Here is a 22972-nt window from a genome sequence, read left to right as displayed (position 1 = left end):
CCAAAACAAAGCAGGGAGAATACATCATTTAGGGTCTGATGTCAAGAAGTCACCCAAAGACACAGACAATGCTGTACTGAATAGACCAATGCAAACAATTTGCTGTAGCACAAAGGAAAAACAAACCCATGGCAAAACTGTTAACTTACTGCTCTTCTTCTGGTGGAGGTGTCCAGGATTCATCAATGAGTTTGAATGCTGAATCAAAGTAAGTTATATAAAACTGCCAATCATCTGAGCTGAAACAAAAATCAGGCACAGAACAAAGTTTAGGGAATTGCCAAAACAGTAACTCACTTCTAAAATTGCATTCCTTGCAAAAGCTGAATTTAAGGAATAGCACATATTCATATTACAGAAACACTAACTATAATAAGAATAATTTCTCCTTGAAAAGATTTCACATCCTAAGAATACTATCATCCTGAACTTCTTGAAATGTATTAAAGGAAAGAATTTCAATAAAGAATTGAGGCAAACTACACATTCTCCTCTTTACATTTATATTCCAATTGGAGCTCACGAATATCCCCACAAAATACTAAGGCAGAAGTTTCTTCTGCCAATGATCAGAGCAACTTAAGCGTATAGAACAGGAGATGCCTAATACAAAGACATAAAGCTGGAAATGTCCTTATATTCGTTCTACACGTTGTCAGTGCTGTGTTCAAGCATCCTGTAAAGCTGTTTATTTTCTTCAGTTTTTCCCACTGCAAATATATTTAACAAATATTAAATACCAAGAACAATTTCTCTAGAAGAAACATTTTGATGTCCCCATGGACAGTGGATGCAGACAGAACCTTCCTATCTTCAAGCCTCTGTATTTAGCTTATACCTAAGATCAGGGCACAGCTAAATACAAAAAGCAAACAACAAATCTCTCTTGACAGTTCCAAGAGACATATTTGATCACACTAGCATGCTCTCTCCTGATGCATCTGTTCAAAGCATTACATGCATTTCTCAGCATCGAGTCTGGCCAAGCATGAGAAATGAAGTTCCAGAAAATGACATGTAAATGCAGTTCTCCTCCTCTCCCACCATTAAAGTTAGAGCTGGACAACCAGGACAGCCTTTAGAAACAGAGGTGAACAAAATTTTATCACATTAACATGTCGCTCAAGTCAGCCTTCAAAGAGAAGGAACTACAGTCCTGACACTGCCTCTCCCTGTGACCGTCGCTATGTCCCTTTAACACTCCATTCTGCCGCTTTCTTCCTCAGGCTTTGGAGTGTAAACGTTTGGAAATGCTCTGAGACCCTCTGATGTTCTTCTATTTTAACCACCATTTACAAAAGCCACTAAACAAGGCAATTCACAACGCGCCCAGAATTTTTCTTCAGTGTTTTAGCAGGACGGCAGAAAAATCATCTCACTTTTTCAGCAGCAGCTTTCTTGACAGCGCATTGCACTCTGGCCACCTACACAGCTTCTTGTACATTGCCATACACTTGTTCTCGCGGCTTTGGAGCTCACTTGTCAGCTTCTCTAAATTAAAAACAGAAGGGCAAGTTTATTTAATCAATGCATTTCCTTCTCTACTTTCTGCACAAAGCTTCTTATTACAGCCAAGGATGCAAAACAGTAAGTGTAAGAGAACAGGAGAGGGGCCCTTGAAGGACAGAAAGGACAGATTTGCTATGGAAACCTTCATATCCCAATTCTTTAAAACTGCAAGTGCACTTTAATCACAAAAAAGTAGAATATTAGGATCTACTTTTTTTTTTTTTAAAGATGGCAGCTACAAACAAACATGCTATCAGTTTACTACTGCTAAGCATACCACTGCAAAATTCATCACTGAATAACACTTACATACCATAAACAGGTGGGTAAAACCAGCTTGCATGAGAGCATCTCCAGAGTTTGCACCAATGTTTGAAACTGTGCTAAGAGTCAGGCTTCTTACAGCTTTTTTTTTTTTTTAAACCAGTGGGCAAGTCTGAAGCAAAGGAGAACTGCTGTTCCTCCACACAACTGTGATTATTAATTGACGGAATAAGTTACCTCCTAGTTTTCCTCTCACGACATCTAAGGCTTCCTTATACTTCTCCAAACGTTCCAGAATCATGTAGTACAGTTCGACCTTAAAAGAAAGATTAGGCTGCAATGAAATTTGCCAGTAAAACAATATACAGGTTTGCCAAGCAATAAAGTGACTTGTGTTACTGTCATTAGAAATAGGAGATAGCCAGCCTTGCAAAGCTATCTTTAGCATCCCAGAGGGTGGAAGATTCAGGAATTTAGGTCTTTTTTCCATTCTCAGTCCTGAAGTTTCTCTTGGGGCCTCCCAGGGAGCATACCCAAGTACTTCACCAGTCAAATAAAGGGCCAAAAAATTTCCTTGGCTACATGATTCCAAATCCCTCTCAACCCTCTGCTCTTGGTTTTCCTTCTGCCCTGCTACACTCACATTTACTTCCAGAACATTACTGATTATTATCTTAGAGAACGGTTAAAGTAATCAACTTTCTTTAACAGTGCATTCCTTCTCTCAATAATGTTCAAATAAAGCTGAAAGTATCTGCAAGTCTTACTTCAGCCTCAGCTTCAATCTTATCCTCTTTCACCATTTTTTCCACCATTCTCTCAGCTAGTGGCAAAAACATCGTCTTAGAGAGGTTTTCATCCTGTGCTGAAATAGACTAAGGAAGAGGAGAATTAATATAACAGCTCATCAACTTTTTGTGTTGTCCCACCCAATGCTTTTTTCACATTAGAAGAGGGGAAAAAAACCCAACCCATCCCAGGTGCTTCCATCCCCCCAGAAACAACACACTCAGAGCTGCCATCTGTCACGTGCAGAGAGCAACTGCTCTGTTAAAAGGCAGCAATAAAACTAGTGGTATACTGAAAAGCTCGCTCTTGATTACATTGTCCAGAGACTCGTGCACCTAGGCACGCAATATCCACAGCAAATAACATGTAGCAAGAACATGTTTGTGTTTTCCATGGCACAGTATTATAGAGAATGTGATTAATGCTTCTGTGCTTATTTTTTGCTTGGCCAACATTGTCAGGTTTTTCTGGTTAGTGCCTGAATCTGCTACCCCAACTAACAGCAGAACAGCTGATCTGCTGTCTATTCCTACAGAGTTTCTGCAGTCTTAAAGACATGTGAAGTCCAGAGCTCTCATTTATTTTTCCTAGAGCCTTTATAACCTAGTTAGAGAGACGAATAGTTCTGCCTAAGGAGCTGCAGATACCCGAGGGTTTAATTAGCTCTCTAAACCAAACTCAACAGACAGTAGGGTACTAGTCCAGATAAGACAATAATTCAAGTTGTATAAGTGTGGTGCAGCAGACCAGATAAGTTCCATTACAAAAACACTACAGCATTCATGTTGAACCACATCAATAATACTGCTTAAGGAGGGCTCAGTCCTTCTCCCAGCACCATAGTGGAACAGTTCGAACAGACAGTTTACTTAGAAATGTTCCAGGTGAAGAGATTAGAGGTATTTTGTTTGCACTATACCTGCAGTGAAAGTCAAACTCATTTACAACACTGTACACACCTGCATAATCAGGCTCATCACAGACCAAAAATAGTAAGGATTTTTGGGTACAATCTTATAAAGTGCCATTCCAGCCTGAAAATATAAAACAAAGTTTCATCATTCCTGAAACATATCTTTTATAACCTCTCATAACAGACAATGCAAGCTTAGTGGCAATGATGGCAGCAGACAATACAGAATTGGCAGCTAGATGGGAGGATTTTGCACGAACCCGTGAGCCATTCCATCTGAACACACACTCTGAAGAAAACAGAGGGTGAAAATGTTTCAAAGATCAAGTACTTCGTGTAGGTTTGACAAGGAATGGCAATGAGCATGTGCATGTATGATTGCCTGAACAGATGACAGCTTTAATTAGAAGTGGTAACTACATTAGGAAGTGAAAGACTTATTCTTCAGGAGTGAGGGAGATATTTCCAGTGCTGCTTTTCACCAGAATGCTCAGTCAGTGCTAAAAGGCACACCAAACCACACAACCCCCTCATGTAAGTAACTGCCCTTCAACACTTGTTTCATACATACACATACTCAGATACCCAAAACATGAAGTCACCTATGTGTGCAAAGCAGTGGTTAAGCAAAGGTCGAGCTGAAAGCTTGGCTGTATCAAAGCAGATCCAAAACATTCAAGATTCTCTAGCCTAATGCAGAAACAGTTATTCACATATTTCTCCCACAGATTTCCAGTGTCTATATATAATGAAGGACAACACTTTTACCCATACGAAATCTGTAATTAATTTTTAAAAACTACATATAATACAGTCTACTACCACAGATGGACATTTGTGCTGATTTCCTGACTGCATTCTCAGTTTGCATTTTCCAGTACTTTCAGCACACAGGATGCTGAGGTTTATTTTCACTCTCCAATCAGTTAGCATCCATCCACTCCTCAGGCTGAAGGCAAAGGCCAGCCTGGAACATTCTACTCTCTGACAATGCCTGGGTAACTTAACTAGATACACATTTGTATGACATTTTAAACATACAAAAGGTCAGATCAATGCTAAATATCATTATCTGTGCAAGACTGGCATTTTTTCCACTCATGGGTGTAGACAGTTAGCATACATAGAATGTAGAAAATTAACACACAGTCACATCTCCGAAGTTTAGATTGTCATATGAGGCTTGTAATTTCATGTACATTAATAACTTAGCTCTCATCTACAGCTTGAGCTCAAACAGCATACAAGTTGGGCTACAATGGAGAGTAATACTTCTGCTCAATGTATTTTTTTAGTTATATAAACCAAGCTTGTACAAAAAATCAAGTCACCTTAATGCAGTGGGAAAGAGAGGGAGTTTAGGACTCATTTACTTAGCTCTCTGTGCTTTTTTATACAGAACAGTGAGTGCGCATGCTTTGAAAAGAATCTTCCATTTATAGGCATTCTCCAGGCACCTAATTTGGAAGGGATAAAAACAAAACTAACCAGCCTGACACTGTTCTGCCAACCGATAAGTAAGATGTACTTAAAGGAAGTGCTTTTCAGTTTTTCTTCACTGAATTACAACCAATACAAGCCTAGTTATGTGTTAGATTCCAGAAGTAAGAGCATGGGCAAGATTACTCTTCCCAAAGATAACAGCAAACTAAGGAGTAAACAAAGTCTGAAAACATGGATCAGATGACCTTGCTAGATCATATTCCATCTCTTCCAGAATTCCTTTATAAAACAGTGCCTGATATGTATGTAGCTGCCATACTGTTCAAGGCAGATTGATAAAAACCTCCCAGAACCACCAACATATTCTATCAGACCAGGTATGCACACAAAAGGCACTTATCCTATCCCATGTAAGGAAAAGAAAGCATTTGTCTTTAGATAACCCACCCCCTAAATAATAGTCCTTTAAGCCTTTCTGTAAAAACACAGAGTATAACTTCTACATTAACCCAGCTTAGCTTTCTGGAAGATTACTTACACTATGGAAAGGCATTAACAGTAAGATATACAGAAAAAGACACCTTAAAATGACCGGAACACAAATTGCTGATTGTACCTGTTGCATCTTCTTGTATTCTCCAACCCTGGCATAGGCCATGAAGAGGTGCGAGTGATACTCTTCACTGTTGGGAACCTTCTTTACAGCTGCCTCATAAAGTTTAGTTACCAGTTCCGCTAAACCAAAACCAGATGCTTGAGTTAAGACAAATTTGGGAATAATTTTAAAGCACAGCTACCGAAAGATAGCATCAGTGATACTCTGAACAGTAATCTAATTACACTCAACCACCACAGAAATGGTACTCTCTCCCCCAAGACCCCAAGCACTACAGACGTTAGGCAAAGGAGGAAAGTGCTTAAAAAACCCCAACCAACCAAACCTCAAAATAGAGTTAACGGCAACAACTGAACTTCTCAGAAGCATTTAAGTCTCTTTCTTAAGAAAGTTTGTCTATTTTGGAGCATTAACCTGAATGAAGATTTCTGTTCCTGCCAGAACAACTGCTCCATGTGAATTGTTAAAACGTAGAATATCGTCAGAGGCTAATATCAAATTATTGACTCTTATTGCAGGTTTACTCATTTTAGTCATTCCCTGTTATTTCCCAATTGCCTATTTTAGTACTCTTAACAAGAAAGATACTTCACACTGTACTTCTTAATATTAGGTCTAGCATAACTAAATACTTACGACACTATAATATGCAAAACTTCCTTTTATTTTCATCCTTACACATACAACCGTATCTCAGTACAGTATTAGAAAACTAAATGCAATTTATCTTTACATAGTTTAAATATCCTTGACACACATACATAAAACATTAACTACAATTTTCTTGCAGGTCAAAAGTGGAAGTGCTTAACACCCACTATTTTCTTTCTGAGTTATAAACCTAAAAGTTAGAAACCTGAGCTTAATGCTCATGCAAGTTATTTAGAATCACAAAAAGGCTGACATTTTCAGTGGTTTGTTTATGCTGAAGTCACACATACACCCTCAAATTTCGTCTTATTCAAGAAATGATAATTTAACTCCACATATACATACGCACATAGAAAGAAATCAACCAGGAGAGCATAAGCAATTGCTGTATCACAGACCGATACCAAATACCCATTTCTACAGAAGTTGTTTTGCCCCATTGTCATTGCTCCAGCAATTCAACAGTAAATGCTGCTGCCACCACCAAGAACCACAAGCTGCCAGAAACAACAACTGTTTAGAGCTGTAGATAAGCAGTACATAGGGTCTGGCTTCTTTCAGAAAAGCACATGCAATTTTACTCCATCACTCAAGCATTCATGATTTAGTATTTTTAAAATACCATACCACTACAAGGAACCATACTGAAAAAGCTAACGCAGTCAAATCGAGAGGCCAGGATTTCCCTTCCATTTGTCACACAGCTTCTTGAGGCCTGAACCCCTCGAATACGGTTGCACAGCATTAAATACGCTTCAAACCACACACCTTGTGATTGGTCATCTCTACCACATATACTGACAACAAATTCCAGTAGTTTTCATTAAAACAAAAAAAACCAACAGTGAACTCATAGGCTGATTGCGATGGATAATTATTAGTAAGCCATTCATTTAGGAACTGTGTACACAATAATGTTAATGAGAGCACCCTAAACAAGGTTCTTCAGTTTATGGTGATCACTAGAGTCTTAGAGGCTTTTATAACAGGTACCATTTAAATTCTCCGAGTCTCTTAATAACACACCTGTACACAAACCCTGGACTTCCCACATGAAACCTGGACTTCCCATGAAACTGTGAGTGACATATACTGCTGGAAGAATGTAAATAATTATGATTTTAAGAGAGACAAAGGAAAAAGCTTACGTCTATGCATTTCCCGGTAAAGAATAGTTAGTGCTTGCAAGGAATTATCATCTGTGGGTTCAAGTGCTGCTACTTCTTGTGCCAGAGCATACGCTTCATCTTGCTTGCCAGTTCTCTGCAAGCCAATTGCCTTTAGAACCTATTGACACAACACAGAGGCAGCTGTTAGAAACACAGTTGGCAGTTAGCAGTGAAAATCCTCTCATTCCTGGTGAGGAGAGGCTTTGCCCAACCACCTCATTACTCCTACAGAACTTCAGGTTTTATTAAGCTTCTAATCCATATGGCTATAGAGGAAAACTTCCAAATGCAAGCTGCATCAAATAGTGGGGCTTTAGATTTCTTAACAAACATGCAGGCTGCTCCAAGGCATGGGGTGCCACTCAGTTTTCCCTACCTGTAGACTGAAAACTGACCAGTCCTGCAAATTTTCATTTTTTTCTCTCAAAAACTGGCCAGAGAGAAGTGACATAAATGAGATTCAGGTCAATGACACTCGCTTCAGCTTGGGAAGCTTTCAAAATGCAGAAGTGGTATGTACAGTAGAGGAAAACCCACAGGGAGAAGAGAAAAGCAGAAAGATAGTAATACGTTCAGAAAACCGAGGAACAGAACTCCTCTGCCTTCAACAGGGGCACAGCAAGGAGGGCAGTGAACAAGAAGCAGAAGAGCAAATGCCTCCAAAATCACATTGTTATGTTTTACTAAAGGCTACACCTCCCAAGGAAATGTTCTGGGCCAAACTACTACAGAGAGGTACTCTGACCTAAGGTCTAAAAGAGGCATTTTTAGGGCACAGCCCATGTGCCAAGGTTGCTCGCAGTGGTTCTGACAGGGAGCTAGACAATTAGTACAGGTGTAACCAATTACACCCTAATCATTAGTCACCAAGAGGATCTGTACAAGTTTTCAGGCAAATGCAATACTGTATGAATTAGAACAGCCCGAGATGTTCCAGAGGGTTCGGAAAATACCGTGGTCTCTGGAAGATCACAGACACTGCTCAAAATACTCCAAGTCTCAGAGCTATGCTCACTGAACAAAGTCCGTGCACCGCAATCACTTACCTTTGCACAGTGAAGATCCTTGTGTTTTTTGAGCAGTTTATCCGCTTGCTGGATTGCCATTTTATTATTGCCATTATCGAGATAATCTGCATAAGAACAACATATATGGTATTATACCAGAACGCGAGACCATTCGGCAAAGCTATCTGTAATTTTACTGTGGAGTACGCGCTGTTAGTAATTGTACAAGGAAAATGCGGTTTGAGCTACTGGTCTAAGCCAAACATTCAGCAAACATGTCACTTTGTAGATGAAGTATTCATCTTGCTGCACTAGTTTTAGTCATTCAAACAAACAAGCTTTTGTAATTACTCCACATAGATCATTACAGCAACAAAAGAGACATAATAGAGCAGGTTCTGCAGCAACAGCTCTTTGCTGGCGATGGAGCTTAAGCTCTTGGCTTTAGTAAAAGGAGAAATTAATTTGGTGTGCCTTTGGGAGACTTTCAATGACTTTTAACAGGCAGCAGGTTAGAAAGCAAGCACTCACAATCCACCAATGCATTAGGTGAGAAGACCTTGTCTACACAACCCATACTTACACAGCAGACCCCTAACAGTGATCACTATGCTTTCATCAAGCTGGTTTTAAAGACGAAAGAGCAAACCTCCCAAGGAGAGCTTCGCTATTTCTTAGGGGGATCTAGTAAAACTTCACTGTCTAGTGAAACTTCAGCTGCAGAAAACCCCTGTCTCATGACCATTTTCTCCTTTTTTCAGCTTGGTATTACAATTTTTAGCCTCATCTACAGCGCATTATTAGACAACAAGCAATTTTAGATTATGACCCCATATGATTCCTCTCCCTCAAAAATTAATACTTACTAATCAAAACCTAGCAGAAAAGCTGAGCTGCACCTGACATGCCAACTGGGAAGGGTCTGCTCACACTGTTCCGGCCTCTCCCCTAACAAACTGTGAACAGAGCTAAGGCCAGTTAAGTGAAATTACATTACACATCTTTTTCCAGTCAAGACTGCAGTTCTCATAATGAGAGAGAACTCTTTACCGAGCAGAGAGGTGACCTTTTGTAATTCCTTGGTATATGGTACAAAGTGTACATCTATACTAATGAGATTTATATTCGGCAGCTTTAACATTCGCTTCCATAGCCAACTAAGTGCTGCAGACTTAAACTAGAACTAATTGGACTCCTGAGACCATACAGACAAAACCTTGAAGGAGGCAGCCTGCCCACACTAACCAAAACAAAATGTTGCTGCATAAAATAGAGTTTGAAAGTCTAATACGTTGTCTTTACGTGGGTTAGATGGCCATTTTAACTTACGAAAGCCTGTGCATCACCTGTAACATTACAACTTAAGCACGGACTTCTCAGTGAAGAGGTTTCTGTGGAACAGAACATCCTGGTGATCTCTTCATACCCCAGCAGAGACTTCTTGATTGAAGGATCTATTTTGCACAGTTCACTTACACACAAATTATCTGCCATGCTGCGCTGTCTGTCTTGGATTGTTTAATAACTGTGCCGATAAGATCTCTGCTTTAGGTCTCCTAAAGTAAATCAAATAAACCACAAACCTCTCTAAACTGCAGCAGAATAAAATGATTGTATTTTGCTAACAATAAGTAAGTCTGTCGGAAGCCAAAATAGCTGGCAACTTCCAAAGGAATCCAAGCTAAAAGGAAAATAAACTAAAGCCTACATTAGTTGCAAGTCTGTAGGAGGAGATGTTCAATGGCTGGAAACACAAAACATCAACTTTCAGGTGAAGGAAGAACAAATCAAGATGAAAGATAAAAATAAGCTGTCAAGGAACCCTGAGTAACCAAGGCACACGGTGCACACTGAAGAGCACTGCTGTAAGTCAAGAACCAGACCTTCGACCTCATCCACACATCTCCAGTTTATGGCTGTTGTAAAGTTGTGTATTTACCTCTTTAAGGATACACACTTTATTTTGAGTTCTGCAGCAGCAAAGCCTGAATTCAAATCTTACACGGCAGATAATCCTTTCTATTTTAAAGCTCTCTCCCTAATAGCTATACTCTCCGAAATGAATACAGTGAAATACATCAACATCTGTTTTAATATCGGTTGAACTTACCACGCTTTTTAAGAACATTTAAGAGGTTATATGGGTTATAACACAAATAATTGCATGCTAATAACAACAGCAGTCACAGCACGTACAGACAACTAAGGAAAACACTTAAAATTGTTACATAAAGACAAATTGCCCAGCTGCGCTCATAACTATGCGATGAACTTGAAGACATCTGTGTGTTTACACTTCTAATCAAGCAAAACTATCTTCTTCCATTTCACTGGAACCCATCACGGATACAAGCCCATACCACACCGTCCTCCCTGCCCGAGCAGCAAAGGACATTCGCAGCGCGCGTCCGTCCCCAAACGAGGGCAGCTCTCCACATGTTCGCAGGGAGGTTCTTTTCTGGTGTTGAAAAAGTTGAGGACGTTTTCTGAGATCTATATCCAAACTTCAATTTTAGGGAAGAAATTATACCGTAGCCCGGGGAAGTGTTTTTCTTTTCTCTTTCTCTATATTTGCATAAGCAGAGACAAGCTTGTCTACAATCTCTTAGGCAATCCCAACTGCATGTACTACCCTTGGAAATATTTGGGGACAGCTTAACACAAGAGGTTTCTTAACAAGACCGACTCCTAACTACTTCAATTGACTCCCAATTAATTTTCATAACACCGTAATTAGCCTGTGCCACAACACCTCAACATACAACTTGGAACGAGAGCAGTCACGGCAACCTTCTTTTATGAATTAATTTCTAACTTCCCTGCAGCAGAAAACAAACGCCGACTAAAGTTACCTTGACCGGGAGAGGCACAGACCCCCACCCCCCCTGCCGCTGGAGCGGTACCGCCTGCGGGCGGGCTGCGATCGCCCCTCCGCGCCTCCTCCCGGACGCCGGTCGGGGGTCTCGGAGCGGACGGAGCCGAGAGGAAAGCCCGGGTCTCCCCGGCCCGGCCGAACTCACGCCTCCCGCCCGGGGCGGCAGCCGCGGCCGCGCTCCGCGGCAGCTCCCGCACACACACCCGCGCCGCGGGCGCACGGGGGCAACGGCGGCCGGCGGGAGGAAGGCCGGGAGCCCGCCGGAGGGGGCGGCCGGGGCCGGGGCCGCGCTCCCGCTCGCCCTCGCAGCGGGGCCGCCCGCCCGCCGAGCGGAGCGCGGGGCTTCCCCCGCCGCCGGGGATGGGGCGGGAGCGGCGGGCCCCGCCGCAGGAGCCAGCCAGCGCTTGCCGGGCCGGGCCGCCCGGCGGGTCCCTCCGCGCCGTCCCCGGGCGGGCCGGGGTAACCCCGCGGGGCCGCGGCGGCCCGCCGGGCCGGGGGACCGGGGGGCTGCGGGGTCCGTACCGTAGATGGGCCGCAAGCGCCGGTCGTTGGGGTCCTGCACATGGCCCCGCGCCGCCATGATGAGAGCGCAGAACGGCAATGCGCAGCCGCCGGCCGGGCCGGCCCGGGGGCGGGGGTGAAGGGACCGGGAGGGAGCGCGGGGCGGGGCCGGGCCCGGTGCGGGGAGCCGGGGCGGTGGGGACGGCGTTTCCTCTTCCCGGGGCTGAGGCGATTCCCGCCGCAACCGGCCCGCGCCGCCACGGCGGGGTGTGCCCTCCCTCCTCTGAGGCCCACGCGCCCCCCGCCCCCTCCGCGGCTGAGGGAAGGGAGCGGCCGCCCTTCTTCCCCCGGCGAGGCGCGGGTGTCCCCGGCCGTGCGGGGCTGAGGGGAAGGGGGTGCCGCTCCTTCAGCGCCCCGGACAGAGCCATGGCGATAGCTGCAGTCTCCGAGGCGGAAGCCCGGCTGTGTGGCAACTGGTAAGAAATGAAACTGAGCGCTCGGGAGGGGCGTCTGTGTGTTGGGGCCTGTCCTTTGGGCAGGAAGCTCAGGGATTAAATAAGTAAGCAGTATATATTCCCTTGAAATGCTGCGGAATACTAGAAGGTGCAAATTAATAATGAGCATACTATCTTTTTAGAAATGTTTGGGTTTTGGTTTCACTTTGCAAGTATTAACGTCTTAGAAAGTAACTTTCCCAACCTTTAGCCAAGTTTCTGACTTAACAGGCAACTAGATAGAAACCAAAGTATTCAAATAGAAGTAAAGACTTTTAGCGAGGTGCACATGAAGTACTTGATTCCAGGTTTTCCTTTAGCAGCTTTGTGGCTCAGAGGCAGAGATATAGAAACAGAATTAATAGGCACATATTGTGGCAGTTGTTTCTCTCTGTAGATTCTCTTTCTTCAGACACTCCAATACGTTGAGTGATAATTATGTCATCTCATGAGTTGCATCTTGAATACACGCAGCTAAAGAAATTAACTTTTTTTTTCCTCAAAGAGACATCGCAATCCAAGCAGTTTCTTGCAACATCAGTCTAGTTTGTTTGCAAGCAGTGAGTATGCGCAGTTTAGACACTGCTGTTGGACTTTGTTGCTTTGCCAGGCTGTAGTGTTTTTCCTTTGTGATGTGAAAGGCATTAAGCTGTAGGTTATAAAGTTAGTTTTGGTGTTTTGAAGACTGTGTTCTTGTGTGCAGAGGGGGAATGATACATCCACCTAGAAATGATGCTGCCTGCTTGAGGGCAGGAATAAGAGCTTCTAGCGCCTCAGTTCTTTTTGCACCTTTTGTGTTCATAAGCCTTGCATCCTCCTCAGGAAAGGAAAATGAGTATCATAGAAATGAGGTGAGTTTGGGAATTTTGGCTATAGAGTGATATGGTTACCGTTATCATGCCCTGAACAGATCTGGCCTAACAGGATCTGTTCTTTATTTTATCCAGGCAGAGCACTGTTTGATCTCTCATAGCCAAGTTATTTTCAGGAAGAAACTTTTATCTTCTCAGATTAGTTTATTAACTTGAACCTGGTGATAACTTGTTTATGCTGCAAAATTTGTCTTTCCCACAAGGAAATAAATCCACCTTGATTTTATCTTAATAAAGTATGAAAACTGTGACCGTTGCACACTATATATGTTAGTATGCCAACTGTAAAGGAATGTGGAGGCCTGGTTGGGCTTGTGTTTCTCTGTCGTTAGTCAGTTCTCTAACCCGTGAATTCACAGAAAGCTTTCTTAGGATTTTTTTTTTTAAATGAAAAACTGCTTGAAATCATTGTCAGTGTATTTTCTGAAAAGTAACCTCTGTGACCTCTCATAGCAAAAAGGAGATTCCTGTTGCTAATTTCATCATGCATGAAATCCACTGCAGCAGAAATATTGAAGTATGCCGCTACTGCAGTGAATTAATCCCAAAGTCTGAAATGAAGAACCATATTGAGTCTGAACATGTGCAGGTGAGAAACAAATTTCTCCTCTAAAACTGCTGACTTCTATGGCAATTAATATAACAAGGACTGTTTATTGTAGGTGACCTGCAAGTGTAGCACGAAGATAGAAAAATTTCTCTTGAAGGATCATGAGGTTGGTGGACTTTATATTATTGGACACTTGGAAGATAGTCTATGGTATTTCTAAGCACTGATTCTAGACTGTTTCGGTCAGCCAAGACCTGGATTACAACCTGTGATTGATGCATCCTTTTTATTGAAACGTGCTTTCTAAATTCGCACCCGCTGACAGAATGTGGCTGGAAACTGCCTTAAAGTGGTGGAGCCTGCTCAGGCTTTCTTATGAAAGGGCTATCTGTGCTAACTGGTGATTTTGTCCTTGTCAGGGGTGAAGATGAAAAGTGGTATGCTATTTTAAAAGTACAGAATATAATTAATTTGACTTTTTAAATTCCTTTAATGTTACAGATTTCTGACTCTGCTGTGGTCATTATGTGAGTTTTAATAACTCATCGTGTCCAAACAGACTTTTAAAAGAGCTTGTAAAATAAACTAAAATGGGACACAGTGCAATTTTCTGAGTTTCTGAAACCAGTTGGCTGCTGTCACAGGCAGTCTTGTTATAGATATCAGTGCCTTCCCTTGCTCTCATGTAAAGCTCATTTAAAGGCAGCTCTGGAAGTGCCACACGAGTCTCCTTATTGGCGAGATAAAAATTTTCTTTGAAGATATGTCCAGTTCAAAACCCTGAAAGTAGTTTATCCTGCATGTTTGTGTGTAGTGCTTTTAGTTTTGTTTATAAAGCAAATGATGTATTACTGCAGCACCTGCAATTATAACATGTATTTCTTCTCTGTTTAACCCAATTTGAAGGGCAACTTAGCTGTCATTCAATGTAGTGTAACAAACATACGCAGGCAATTCTTGTTGAGTAGTAAATGTGCTGTAAATCTGCTCCCTAATATAGCACACGCTAACATGTTTTTAGCAGTACTCAGTGAAATCTGATTAGTACTGGATGTCAAGACTGTGTGTAAAAGCTAACTTCAAAAAGCACCATGTGAATCTGCTGTCCAAGCGTTACAGATTTAAAAAGCATTTTCTAAGTATTTGGAGTGCTTCAGCTGGTGTGTTTATACACAGGTTATACAACGTGTTGTTCTTATATTTCTCACATAGTATCTTATTCCAGGCTTTTCTTTAGTGTAGCTTCGGGTCTGGCTAAAGAAACAATAGACTGCTCAACTCTTAAGCAAACTGAGAACCTCCCTCCACCTTTGCCTCAGTCTTCCATATGTGAAGAATAATAATCCCTCTTTCTTTTTCCAGGCATCAGCGTGCCCTCTGCGCCCTGCCGTCTGCCAGTACTGTGACATACAGCTGAGTTTCAACAAGCTCCAGGACCATGAAATTTACTGTGGAGCTCGGACTGAGAGGTGTGGTGGGTGCGGTCATAACATCATGGTGAAAGATCTAAAAGACCATCCTCGAGTCTGTGGGCAAGAGGTGAAACAAGTGAGAACGGTGCCTCGCTTTGAGGATGAGGATGCAGACTTGCACACCCTTCGAGACCTTAGAAATGGACTAAGATCAGGTAACCGCACTGGGCCTTTGTGGAGAGTTCCCAGGGTGCTAGAAAAGCAGATTTATAGCAGCTGTGTAGGAGACAAAGCACTTAAGGACATTAGCAGAAGAAATGTTTCAGCAGCACAAAGAAGTCAAAAGTGAGGTAAGGTGTAGAGAGAGTAATAACTGGCTTCTAATTTGATGTTTGGCAGCAGATCCAAGTATAAGGTTTTGTAATTGCTTTCTGTAAAAACACTGAATAATGAAAGCTCCAGAGGCAATGTGAGCGGGACCACTTTACTGTGGAATAGAACTGCAAAGGTATAAGCCAACTAAATAGAGGACTGCTGAGGTACCCAGTGTGAAAGCCCAGTCCACTGCCTGTTCTTTTGTCTCAAAGCATCTAGCTTAAAAATGAAATTGGAGTTGTTTGCTCACTGCAAATTCTGTCTGTTTTTGTTTAGCAGCTGCGCTCCTCTTTACATCAGTTAAGTAGAAGGGTAGGTGAGATCTGGATGAGGGTTCACATATGTAGTGCTGCACATTTCCGCAGTAGTGTCCCATAGCTTTCCTACCAGAAAAGATTCCATGGTTTTCTTCTGTACATATACAATTCCCGCTGTTGTCAAATGTAATATTGTTAAAAGGAATTTGTTTTCCCTTCAATATACTGAGGAAACAATGTGGAAACGTTTCAGCCTTGTAAAAGGGCCGAGACTACAGTATATTTATTGGACCTCGTTCACGGTGTAGATCATAGAAGGTTCCTCCATGACTTTGCAAAGCTCCCAAGAAGCTTAAGTTCAAGCTTTTGGAGTAAGAGGAATGACTTCCTTCCTTTTCTCCTTTTTTGCTTGTTACAAACATAAATAGTTGAGTGTTTTCCTTCTTCCTCCTGAATTTGATACAGGTGTCCTTCTAGGCTTTGAAACGCTCACCTCCATGAGCGTCCACACGTGCACGTGTGAAACCCTCGTGGCTGAGCTAGTCTCATGCATGAAAGTGAACTGCTTGTTGCAGACTTAATGTTCTCTCAAATTTATATTTATCTTTTGAAGAGGATGAACTGGAGCAGCTGGAGAGAAATGAAAATACTCATTCTTCACTTTATGAAGAGTGGAACGCCGATTTAGACTATGTGTTGGCTCTTAGCCTACAAAATGAGAATAATCCTCTCAGTAATACTGCAGATGAAATGCCCAGTGACTTCTGGGAGAACTACTACACCAAAGAGTCTGTGCTGTCGGCCTGTCTTAATGAAACAGACAAGTCAAATATTTTCTCCTGTGACTCTTCAGTGTCTTTTAGCACGTCAAACCACATAAAGAGTAAGTATAAATGCTGTTGTGGTGGGTTTTTTTCCATAAAGTTTGAGAGAATGGAGAAGGGAAGTGAGGATTCTCGGACTGGGGAAGTCAAAGATTATTGAGGTATTTTAAAATGTCAAAATGAGTCTCTCTGAGACTCCCTCTAAATCATTTTTAGATAATTAATACACAGGAGAATAGGCTCTCTGTAAGTACCGTTCTTCCTTCCTTTCTTAAACTTTCTCTGGTTCCTCAAAACTTAGCAATATTAGCATTTAAAATAGTTTCATTCAAAGAGGTATTACTAAAGCAAGGCTGCAAGGGAAGAAGAAATAAAAGCTCTAGTGAATCTCTGACCTTGATATGTGTTGAGAGCTTCATAACAACTGAGTAGGTGATAACTTCCTTGGTGAAGTAAACATGATAAGAAGGGAGAATGTGGGGGAGACCTTAAGTTCTGGCTTATTTTGAAAGCAGAAATGGTACTAAAGAGTTTCTTGAAGGCAGTAATAGGCTTTTTTACCAGACAGTTCGATGTATCTTTGACTCCGAAACATTGTTCTCACTCTGGGTTATGTGAATTTGCTTTTGTAAAATTCAGCAAGTGGGGCTGGAGTAGCTATTTCTTCAGTGTTTGCTCTGGTTGCTGTCCTGTGGCACAGAACAGGAGTCTGTTGCTTAGGAATTTTGATGATAAGTCGAGCCGACTGCATTGGACTTTTCTATGGTAGAGGATATAACCATGACTTACTTTGCAGATGACGAGATCATCATGCTGCCATGTGAATTTTGTGAGGAGCTCTACCCTGCCGAAGATCTGATTCTTCATCAGGTTTAGTACTTTCTTGTATCGTATCTAAGGGTTTGCAGTAAAGACTGTGTTCTGCTGCTGTGACTGAACAAGGGTGCAGTCTTCACTCAGTGATGCTGTGAGAACTCCAGCAATTTTGTCTTTGCAAAGCATGATTTTTAAAGTCCAGAGAGCTAATTTTTCCATGTTGCTTGCCTAACAGACAGGTTGTAACCCAGCAAGTGCCTTTGCCTCGTTCAGTAAAATAAGTTCTTCTCTAAATCCACGAGAATATGATGGTCTACGTGCTACTGGGTCCAAAAGCCGTAGGTTTCTCTCTTCGTCCCAGCCCCAAGCTGTCCAGACAGAAGGGAACTTCATGATTCCATGTGAATTTTGTGGCATCAAACTAGAAGAGGAGATGCTCTTTCATCATCAGGTACTAAACAGAACTTGGTTGGTTGTATCCCATCCAGTTGTTCAAGAACTATGCCAAGTCCTGCAGCCTCTTATGTTTCAGGCATCCATGTAACTGTACCCTGTGCTAGATCTTCCTAAACAAAGCCTCTTGGGCCCCATCTGAAAGGCGGTGGTATGCTGAGGCTCTTACTGAAGAATAACTATTATTTTTGAAAGTCTTTATAATGAAAGCTAAAAAAAAGCCCCTGAAATTGCACAATACAAATGTTTGACTTTGACATAAAAGTTATGTTGAAACCAGGATGTATGAGTCACGGCTGAGGGGGGAGGAGAGGAGCACAAGCGCGTGGCCTGCGGAGGTAGGAGAGGAAGTAGACAACACAGACTGCAAATCTGGGAGATGGAGGAACATCTCAGAGGGTAGGTGGGGAGAGAGAAAGGGTAAGAGTGTGGATTTGTCTGAGGCTCAGCCTAAGAGAGTGGTGGTGGGTTTATGAAGTGATGGGTGCTGCAGAGGGCTTGCGGGGTGTTCTGATGCTTCTGTAATGTTGCTGTCTGATACTAGTAATATGGAAGGAATGCCAGGTCTTGGTACTGCTGAAGCTGTTACTGCTTTTCAAGAATGCTGGACAGGGACCAGCTAGACCACTTGGTTCTTTAATGCTCTGTACACCGAAAGAGCAGATTTGGCAGGCGGCGTGCACATAGAAGAGACAGTCCTCTGGAATTTGCTGCTGTTACAAAGTTACGAAAATGCTGAACTTGCTCATTTTGTTTCATGGCTGAAGGAACTGGGAAGTTAAAAGTTCCTACAGTCCTAACGAACTAGTGAAGCTGTATTTTGCTGGTTTGTTTTTCTAGGCCTTTCCTCTCCTTGGTGACAGCAAATGTAGTATTAGTAGAAATGAGATCTGATAAAATTTCATAGCTTCTCCTTTGCTAAATAGTAGGGCTTGACACTAAGGAGAAGTCCCATCCACTTCCTGTTACAGCTGGCTGTTGGAAGACTTTGGTGTTTTTCTCTCACCCTATCTATTTTGGAAATGCAGAGTGCAAAGTCGGCTTTATTTACAAGCTTCTAATATTTTTGGTGACGTTTGTGTACAATAATCAGGACTTGTTAAAAATCAGTGACGGATGCTGAGTTGCCACAATATAGTTTGTTTGCAAATCACAAAAAGGACACCCTGTATTTAAAGTTTTGTATTCCACCTGGTATTCCTGGTATCTAACAAGGGCAGCAAATGATTCCCTTTCTAGTTCAGGTTTTTGGTGTGTATCCTATGGGTTTCTGTCTCCTTGTTTTGTTGTTCCTTGATGTAATTAACCTGCAGAAAAACATGACAAGGGTAGCCAATGGGGGCACTTCTGGGGCAGCATGATTTGGAAATCACTTCTAACTTGATTTTTGTCATTAGATGTGGGTTTTATGATGGCACTGATACCAGGTTGGTATCAGGAACTTGATCAGAATTATAGTGACGGTCCCTCAGGGCTGCTTTCCCCATGCTTGGGACTGGCTTTGCAGGGTCATTTTTAGGTGTGAGAGGTGGAAGGCTGCATAAGAGAGGGTCTGGTTGTTGGCTGGCTGGCATCGAGGCCCCAAATACAGGGTTGTTCTGTTCAGCAGGGCTGGCTCATGCTGCCAGTTCCGTTTTTGCTCAGGCCCTGTGATAGCTAGTGGTTATTCCTAAGCTCTGTGAAAGAGAGGATGTGGGTGTCAGCAAGCAATATCTGCCTCTTCCTAAAAACAATTCCCACCAACCTTAATCTTTCCAAGGGGTGATGCTCTGCAGTGTTTTTGCAGGAATGAGTCTGAAGGAGCTGTCGTTTAAACAGTCAAATGTATGTTTTGCTTTAGCACCATTGTGACCTGCGCCCGGCCAGGCCAGCAGCCAGCTTTCCATCTCGGCAGCTGCTCGCTCCTCAAGCCAACAGAGAGAGAAGAGAATCACCAGAGCTGGCTCGGAGACGAATCAGGCATCAAGGTGTGGGCAAAACACAGACTTAAGCACACTGTTTTCCTTTGCATTTGCAGGAACACTCTGCCTGTTCCAAGCTGAATAGGTGGTGTTACCCTGTTCTGTCTCCAAAACTTAAAAACCTTTGATCCCCTACCACTGGTCTAGTTTGACACAAGAAAGATTAAATCCGTGAAACTCAGTATCCTCAGAGATCTTGGTTATGAAGCCCTGTACTGCTGGAATGGAAATTAGGTCTAGTTTTGTTGTCTGACTAGTCTCTAATGTCTCATGCTCCATTTACTATTTCTATGAAGCGCTGTATTCTTGTCCTCTCAGGAGATGTCTCTCCTTGGTGCACAGAAGGCTTTGGGCAGCAGAGGCTCAGCCATCCTGCACGAGGGACCAAGTCACTGAGCAACACGGCAAACACCAGGAACACACTGCTGTCCTCTTCAGCGAGAGCTAGCGATGCTCCCGAATCAAGGGGGAAGCTCAGGAAAGCGGCTGGGAGCGAGGGAGGACCGAAGAACAGCGGTGCGAGTGAATCTGCAGGAGGGACGACGCCACGTGCGAGACCTACTCACGACTCTCATTCTGAAGCCTTCACATCCAGCTCCTCGAGAACTTCTCCAGCCCAACCAAGGTACTGCCTTTCTCTGCCATTTCAGGCAGCCAGCCCGGGCCTGCCCTAAAGCGTAAGGGCTCAGTGGCACCTGATGATTTGCTCTGCTGAAAGGGGGGGCGCAGCCTCAGGCTTGGCACATTCTGATCTTCATATGGGAGCAGCCCAACAGCAGCAGCAGTGACAAATCTGTTCTGGTCCTCTGCCTCATTTCCATAGGGTGCAAATCTGGATTCCCTCATATTTGTCTGTGGCTGAAAGGGTTTCCTTCAGCTTAATTTGACTGCTGCTTATCTGAGTCCCAAACTTTTGTATCAAAATAGAATGGACAAAATGGTCACTGGGAGACAAGGCGTTATCCAACACTGTTACCTAGCCGTTGTAGCACTCTCGGCTTTTCTCTGCGCTCCTTCAAAACTCAAACTTGCGTAAACCTAAAATGAAATAAAAAAATTTTAGCGTGGTGCCTTTATGGCTCATCACCTACTTTCTTTGCTGCTTAATTCAGCTTGCGTTACCGCTGGCCTCAGCCACCTGTTGGGTTTTTCCCCCTGCGGTGCAGTGTGTGTTACTGAAATGCCTGTGGGCAGTTGACCAGGCTGTGGTGGTTCTGCTACAAAAATAACTGGGTCATGGTTCAGGAGAATGAAGGGCTTCTTCCCAGACCTTCCAGCGTCTCCCTGGAGTGAAGGACCTACGTGTATTCAGCAGAAAGAGCACTGAAAGGGGTAGGCTTGCTTCACCAGGAAGCGTCCCTGTTCTTTTCCTACAGCAATGGAAGAGGAAGGAGCCTCGGGATGGCGGACGGTCCAGTTGGAATGAGGCGCAGGAACACCAAGGTAAGGCAGCTGGTGCCAGGACCGTGCTGCTTCGCTCGGTGGGCGGGTGCAGGCTGGACGCCTCCATTTCAGAGGGAACAGTGCCTGGCTGTTACCCCTTGAGCAATAGCTTTGCCAGGACAATGAGCTTATTTTACAGTCCTTCCTGCTTCAGGGAGGTGTTTATTAGTTGCTTGTTATCAAGTACTCTTTGAAACCAGCATTTTTACTTTTTTTTCCCCCGCTTTAGGCAAAAGTACAGAGCCCATCATCTGGTCATCCAGAGAAGTGATCCACCACTTACGAAAAACACATTCGGCACTCTGGACACTATTACTGTGCACTCGAGTACTTATTTAGCTGAGTGCAAGTGAACTCCTATATTGCCCTGTCACTGAGGACTTTCTATGAATTTAAATTTTTATAGACAGTGGCCTTTTTATATCTATCTCTAATTTGTGAGCATATACAACAAGTTTTTACTTCTGTGCTCTGTATTGGCACCACCCCCAGACAGCAGGTATGCTCCTGCCTTGGGAACCACCTGGGTTATGTTTCCGTACTGGCTCTTTGTGACACCCAGTGAAAGGGAATTGTTGACATACTGAGCTTCACACAGGTGCCCTGCTGCTCCTGTGCTAGTTAGTTATTGTGAAGCCAGCAAGTCGATGAAAACCAAAAGCCAGCTCTCAGCTTGGGCCCGCTGCTTCTCTGGCATCGGCCGGGAGCTGACCTGAGCCCTTCGAAGGCTGGGCTCTGCACTGGAGAGGTCCCGCCACTGCGAGGGCAGCTGGTCTGGGCAACTCAGCTGGGGATGCGGGGTCGCATCGAGCGGCTTGGCGCAGCCGGCCCTCTGCAGCAGGAGCTGGAGCGGGGGGCCGTGGGGTGTCACGAGAGAGCCTGCAGCAGAGCCCGTTCCCAAAGCTGCGCGGCATACCTGCCTCCCTGGGCAGGGCTCAGCCAGGCGCCGCTGCAAGCACCCCGGGGGTGGTGGGGGCTGCGCCTCCACCCCCACGTCACAGCTTGGTACCAGACGTGCCCGGGGAAGGGAGAGGGGGAACCACGGTTGTCGGGGAGAAGCTCTGAGCCCACAGCCGTAAGATGCTTTTTAGTGCTGTATTAGTCCCTGCTTTTTAAATTCCTTGTAATAAAGTTTTATCTAATCATGTCCCAAACCATCACATAGTAAAAGTCTATTGCACGAGGTGACGTGGGATCACAAATGCCGTTTGAGGGCAGGTTTCTCACCCCCACCTAGTGCTGGCCAGTTCAGAGTCGGGAGCAGCGGGCTTCGTTAGTTTGTGCTCCACCGTTATTACCTGCATTAACAAAGCCCTAATGTTCTACGGGAGCTGGGTCAGCCGTTGTGCTTTGGCCCAGCCTTAGGGAATTGGTAATGCGAAAGCTGGCCCGTGGGCATCTGCCTAAGCAGCGGGGTAGCGGAGGTGGCGTCAGCAGGGCTCGTGAGCCCGTCGCCCTTCTAGGGCAAGGCTGCTGCGGGAGGCTAATGATGGCTGAAGGGAGCTTGGTTTTAAAATAAAGACATTTTACGGACGCTTCCACCAAATGTAAGCGTTTATTTATACAAGAAAAGCAGAATAAAGGTATTTAAAAACAGGTGGGAAACAACCTTGCGATGGCATTTCTGGGGAAAACTGCTATGGCAAGATAAGGGACTCTAAGCTGGCTTCGTGTGGTTCGTGAAGGTGAACAGGACGCCTCGTTCAGAAACTGTCAGTGTGAAAAATAACTAACTACCGAGCCGACGACGTGGCTGAGCCTGCGTTATGCCTCAGGCA

The 22972-nt window shown here is 43.7% G+C and overlaps 2 protein-coding genes across 2 annotated transcripts in view; one reads left to right on the top strand and one right to left on the bottom strand.

Annotated features, from left to right (window-relative positions):
* The window catches only part of NAA25 (N-alpha-acetyltransferase 25, NatB auxiliary subunit), a 32548-nt gene extending 20663 nt beyond the window's left edge, over window positions 1-11885 (bottom strand). Inside the window, exons 1-9 of the mRNA XM_064466021.1 lie at window positions 11759-11885; window positions 8401-8486; window positions 7334-7472; window positions 5535-5653; window positions 3522-3596; window positions 2541-2648; window positions 2011-2089; window positions 1380-1491; window positions 150-239 (exon numbers count right to left, since the gene is read on the bottom strand). Coding sequence (XP_064322091.1) covers window positions 150-239; window positions 1380-1491; window positions 2011-2089; window positions 2541-2648; window positions 3522-3596; window positions 5535-5653; window positions 7334-7472; window positions 8401-8486; window positions 11759-11816 — 866 coding nt within the window. The 5' untranslated portion in view covers window positions 11817-11885. The remainder of the gene's footprint in view (window positions 1-149; window positions 240-1379; window positions 1492-2010; window positions 2090-2540; window positions 2649-3521; window positions 3597-5534; window positions 5654-7333; window positions 7473-8400; window positions 8487-11758) is intronic.
* TRAFD1 (TRAF-type zinc finger domain containing 1) lies at window positions 11822-22351 on the top strand. The gene is made up of 11 exons (XM_064466022.1): window positions 11822-12213; window positions 13557-13692; window positions 13766-13819; window positions 15016-15280; window positions 16311-16580; window positions 17318-17391; window positions 17573-17788; window positions 19631-19757; window positions 20070-20376; window positions 21128-21194; window positions 21424-22351. The coding sequence occupies exons 1-11, from the start codon at window positions 11837-11839 to the stop codon at window positions 21463-21465; spliced, it is 1935 nt and encodes a 644-aa protein (XP_064322092.1). The 5' UTR covers window positions 11822-11836; the 3' UTR covers window positions 21466-22351.
* Window positions 22352-22972: the final 621 nt, after the last annotated feature.

The sequence above is a fragment of the Phalacrocorax carbo genome, chromosome 15, assembly GCF_963921805.1.
Source record: "Phalacrocorax carbo chromosome 15, bPhaCar2.1, whole genome shotgun sequence".
Lineage (NCBI taxonomy): Eukaryota > Metazoa > Chordata > Aves > Suliformes > Phalacrocoracidae > Phalacrocorax > Phalacrocorax carbo.
Note: the sequence above shows the minus strand (reverse complement) of the source record. Positions and strands in the feature narration are given on the sequence as shown.

Coding starts and splice junctions, on each gene's coding strand:
- TRAFD1 (XM_064466022.1), top strand. CDS start 11,837: ATGCGCAGCCGCCGGCCGGGCCGGCCCGGGGGCGGGGGTGAAGGGACC. Junction 17,789..19,630: donor AGATGCTCTTTCATCATCAG/GTACTAAACAGA, acceptor GTTTTGCTTTAG/CACCATTGTGACCTGCGCCC. Junction 19,758..20,069: donor GAGACGAATCAGGCATCAAG/GTGTGGGCAAAA, acceptor TTGTCCTCTCAG/GAGATGTCTCTCCTTGGTGC.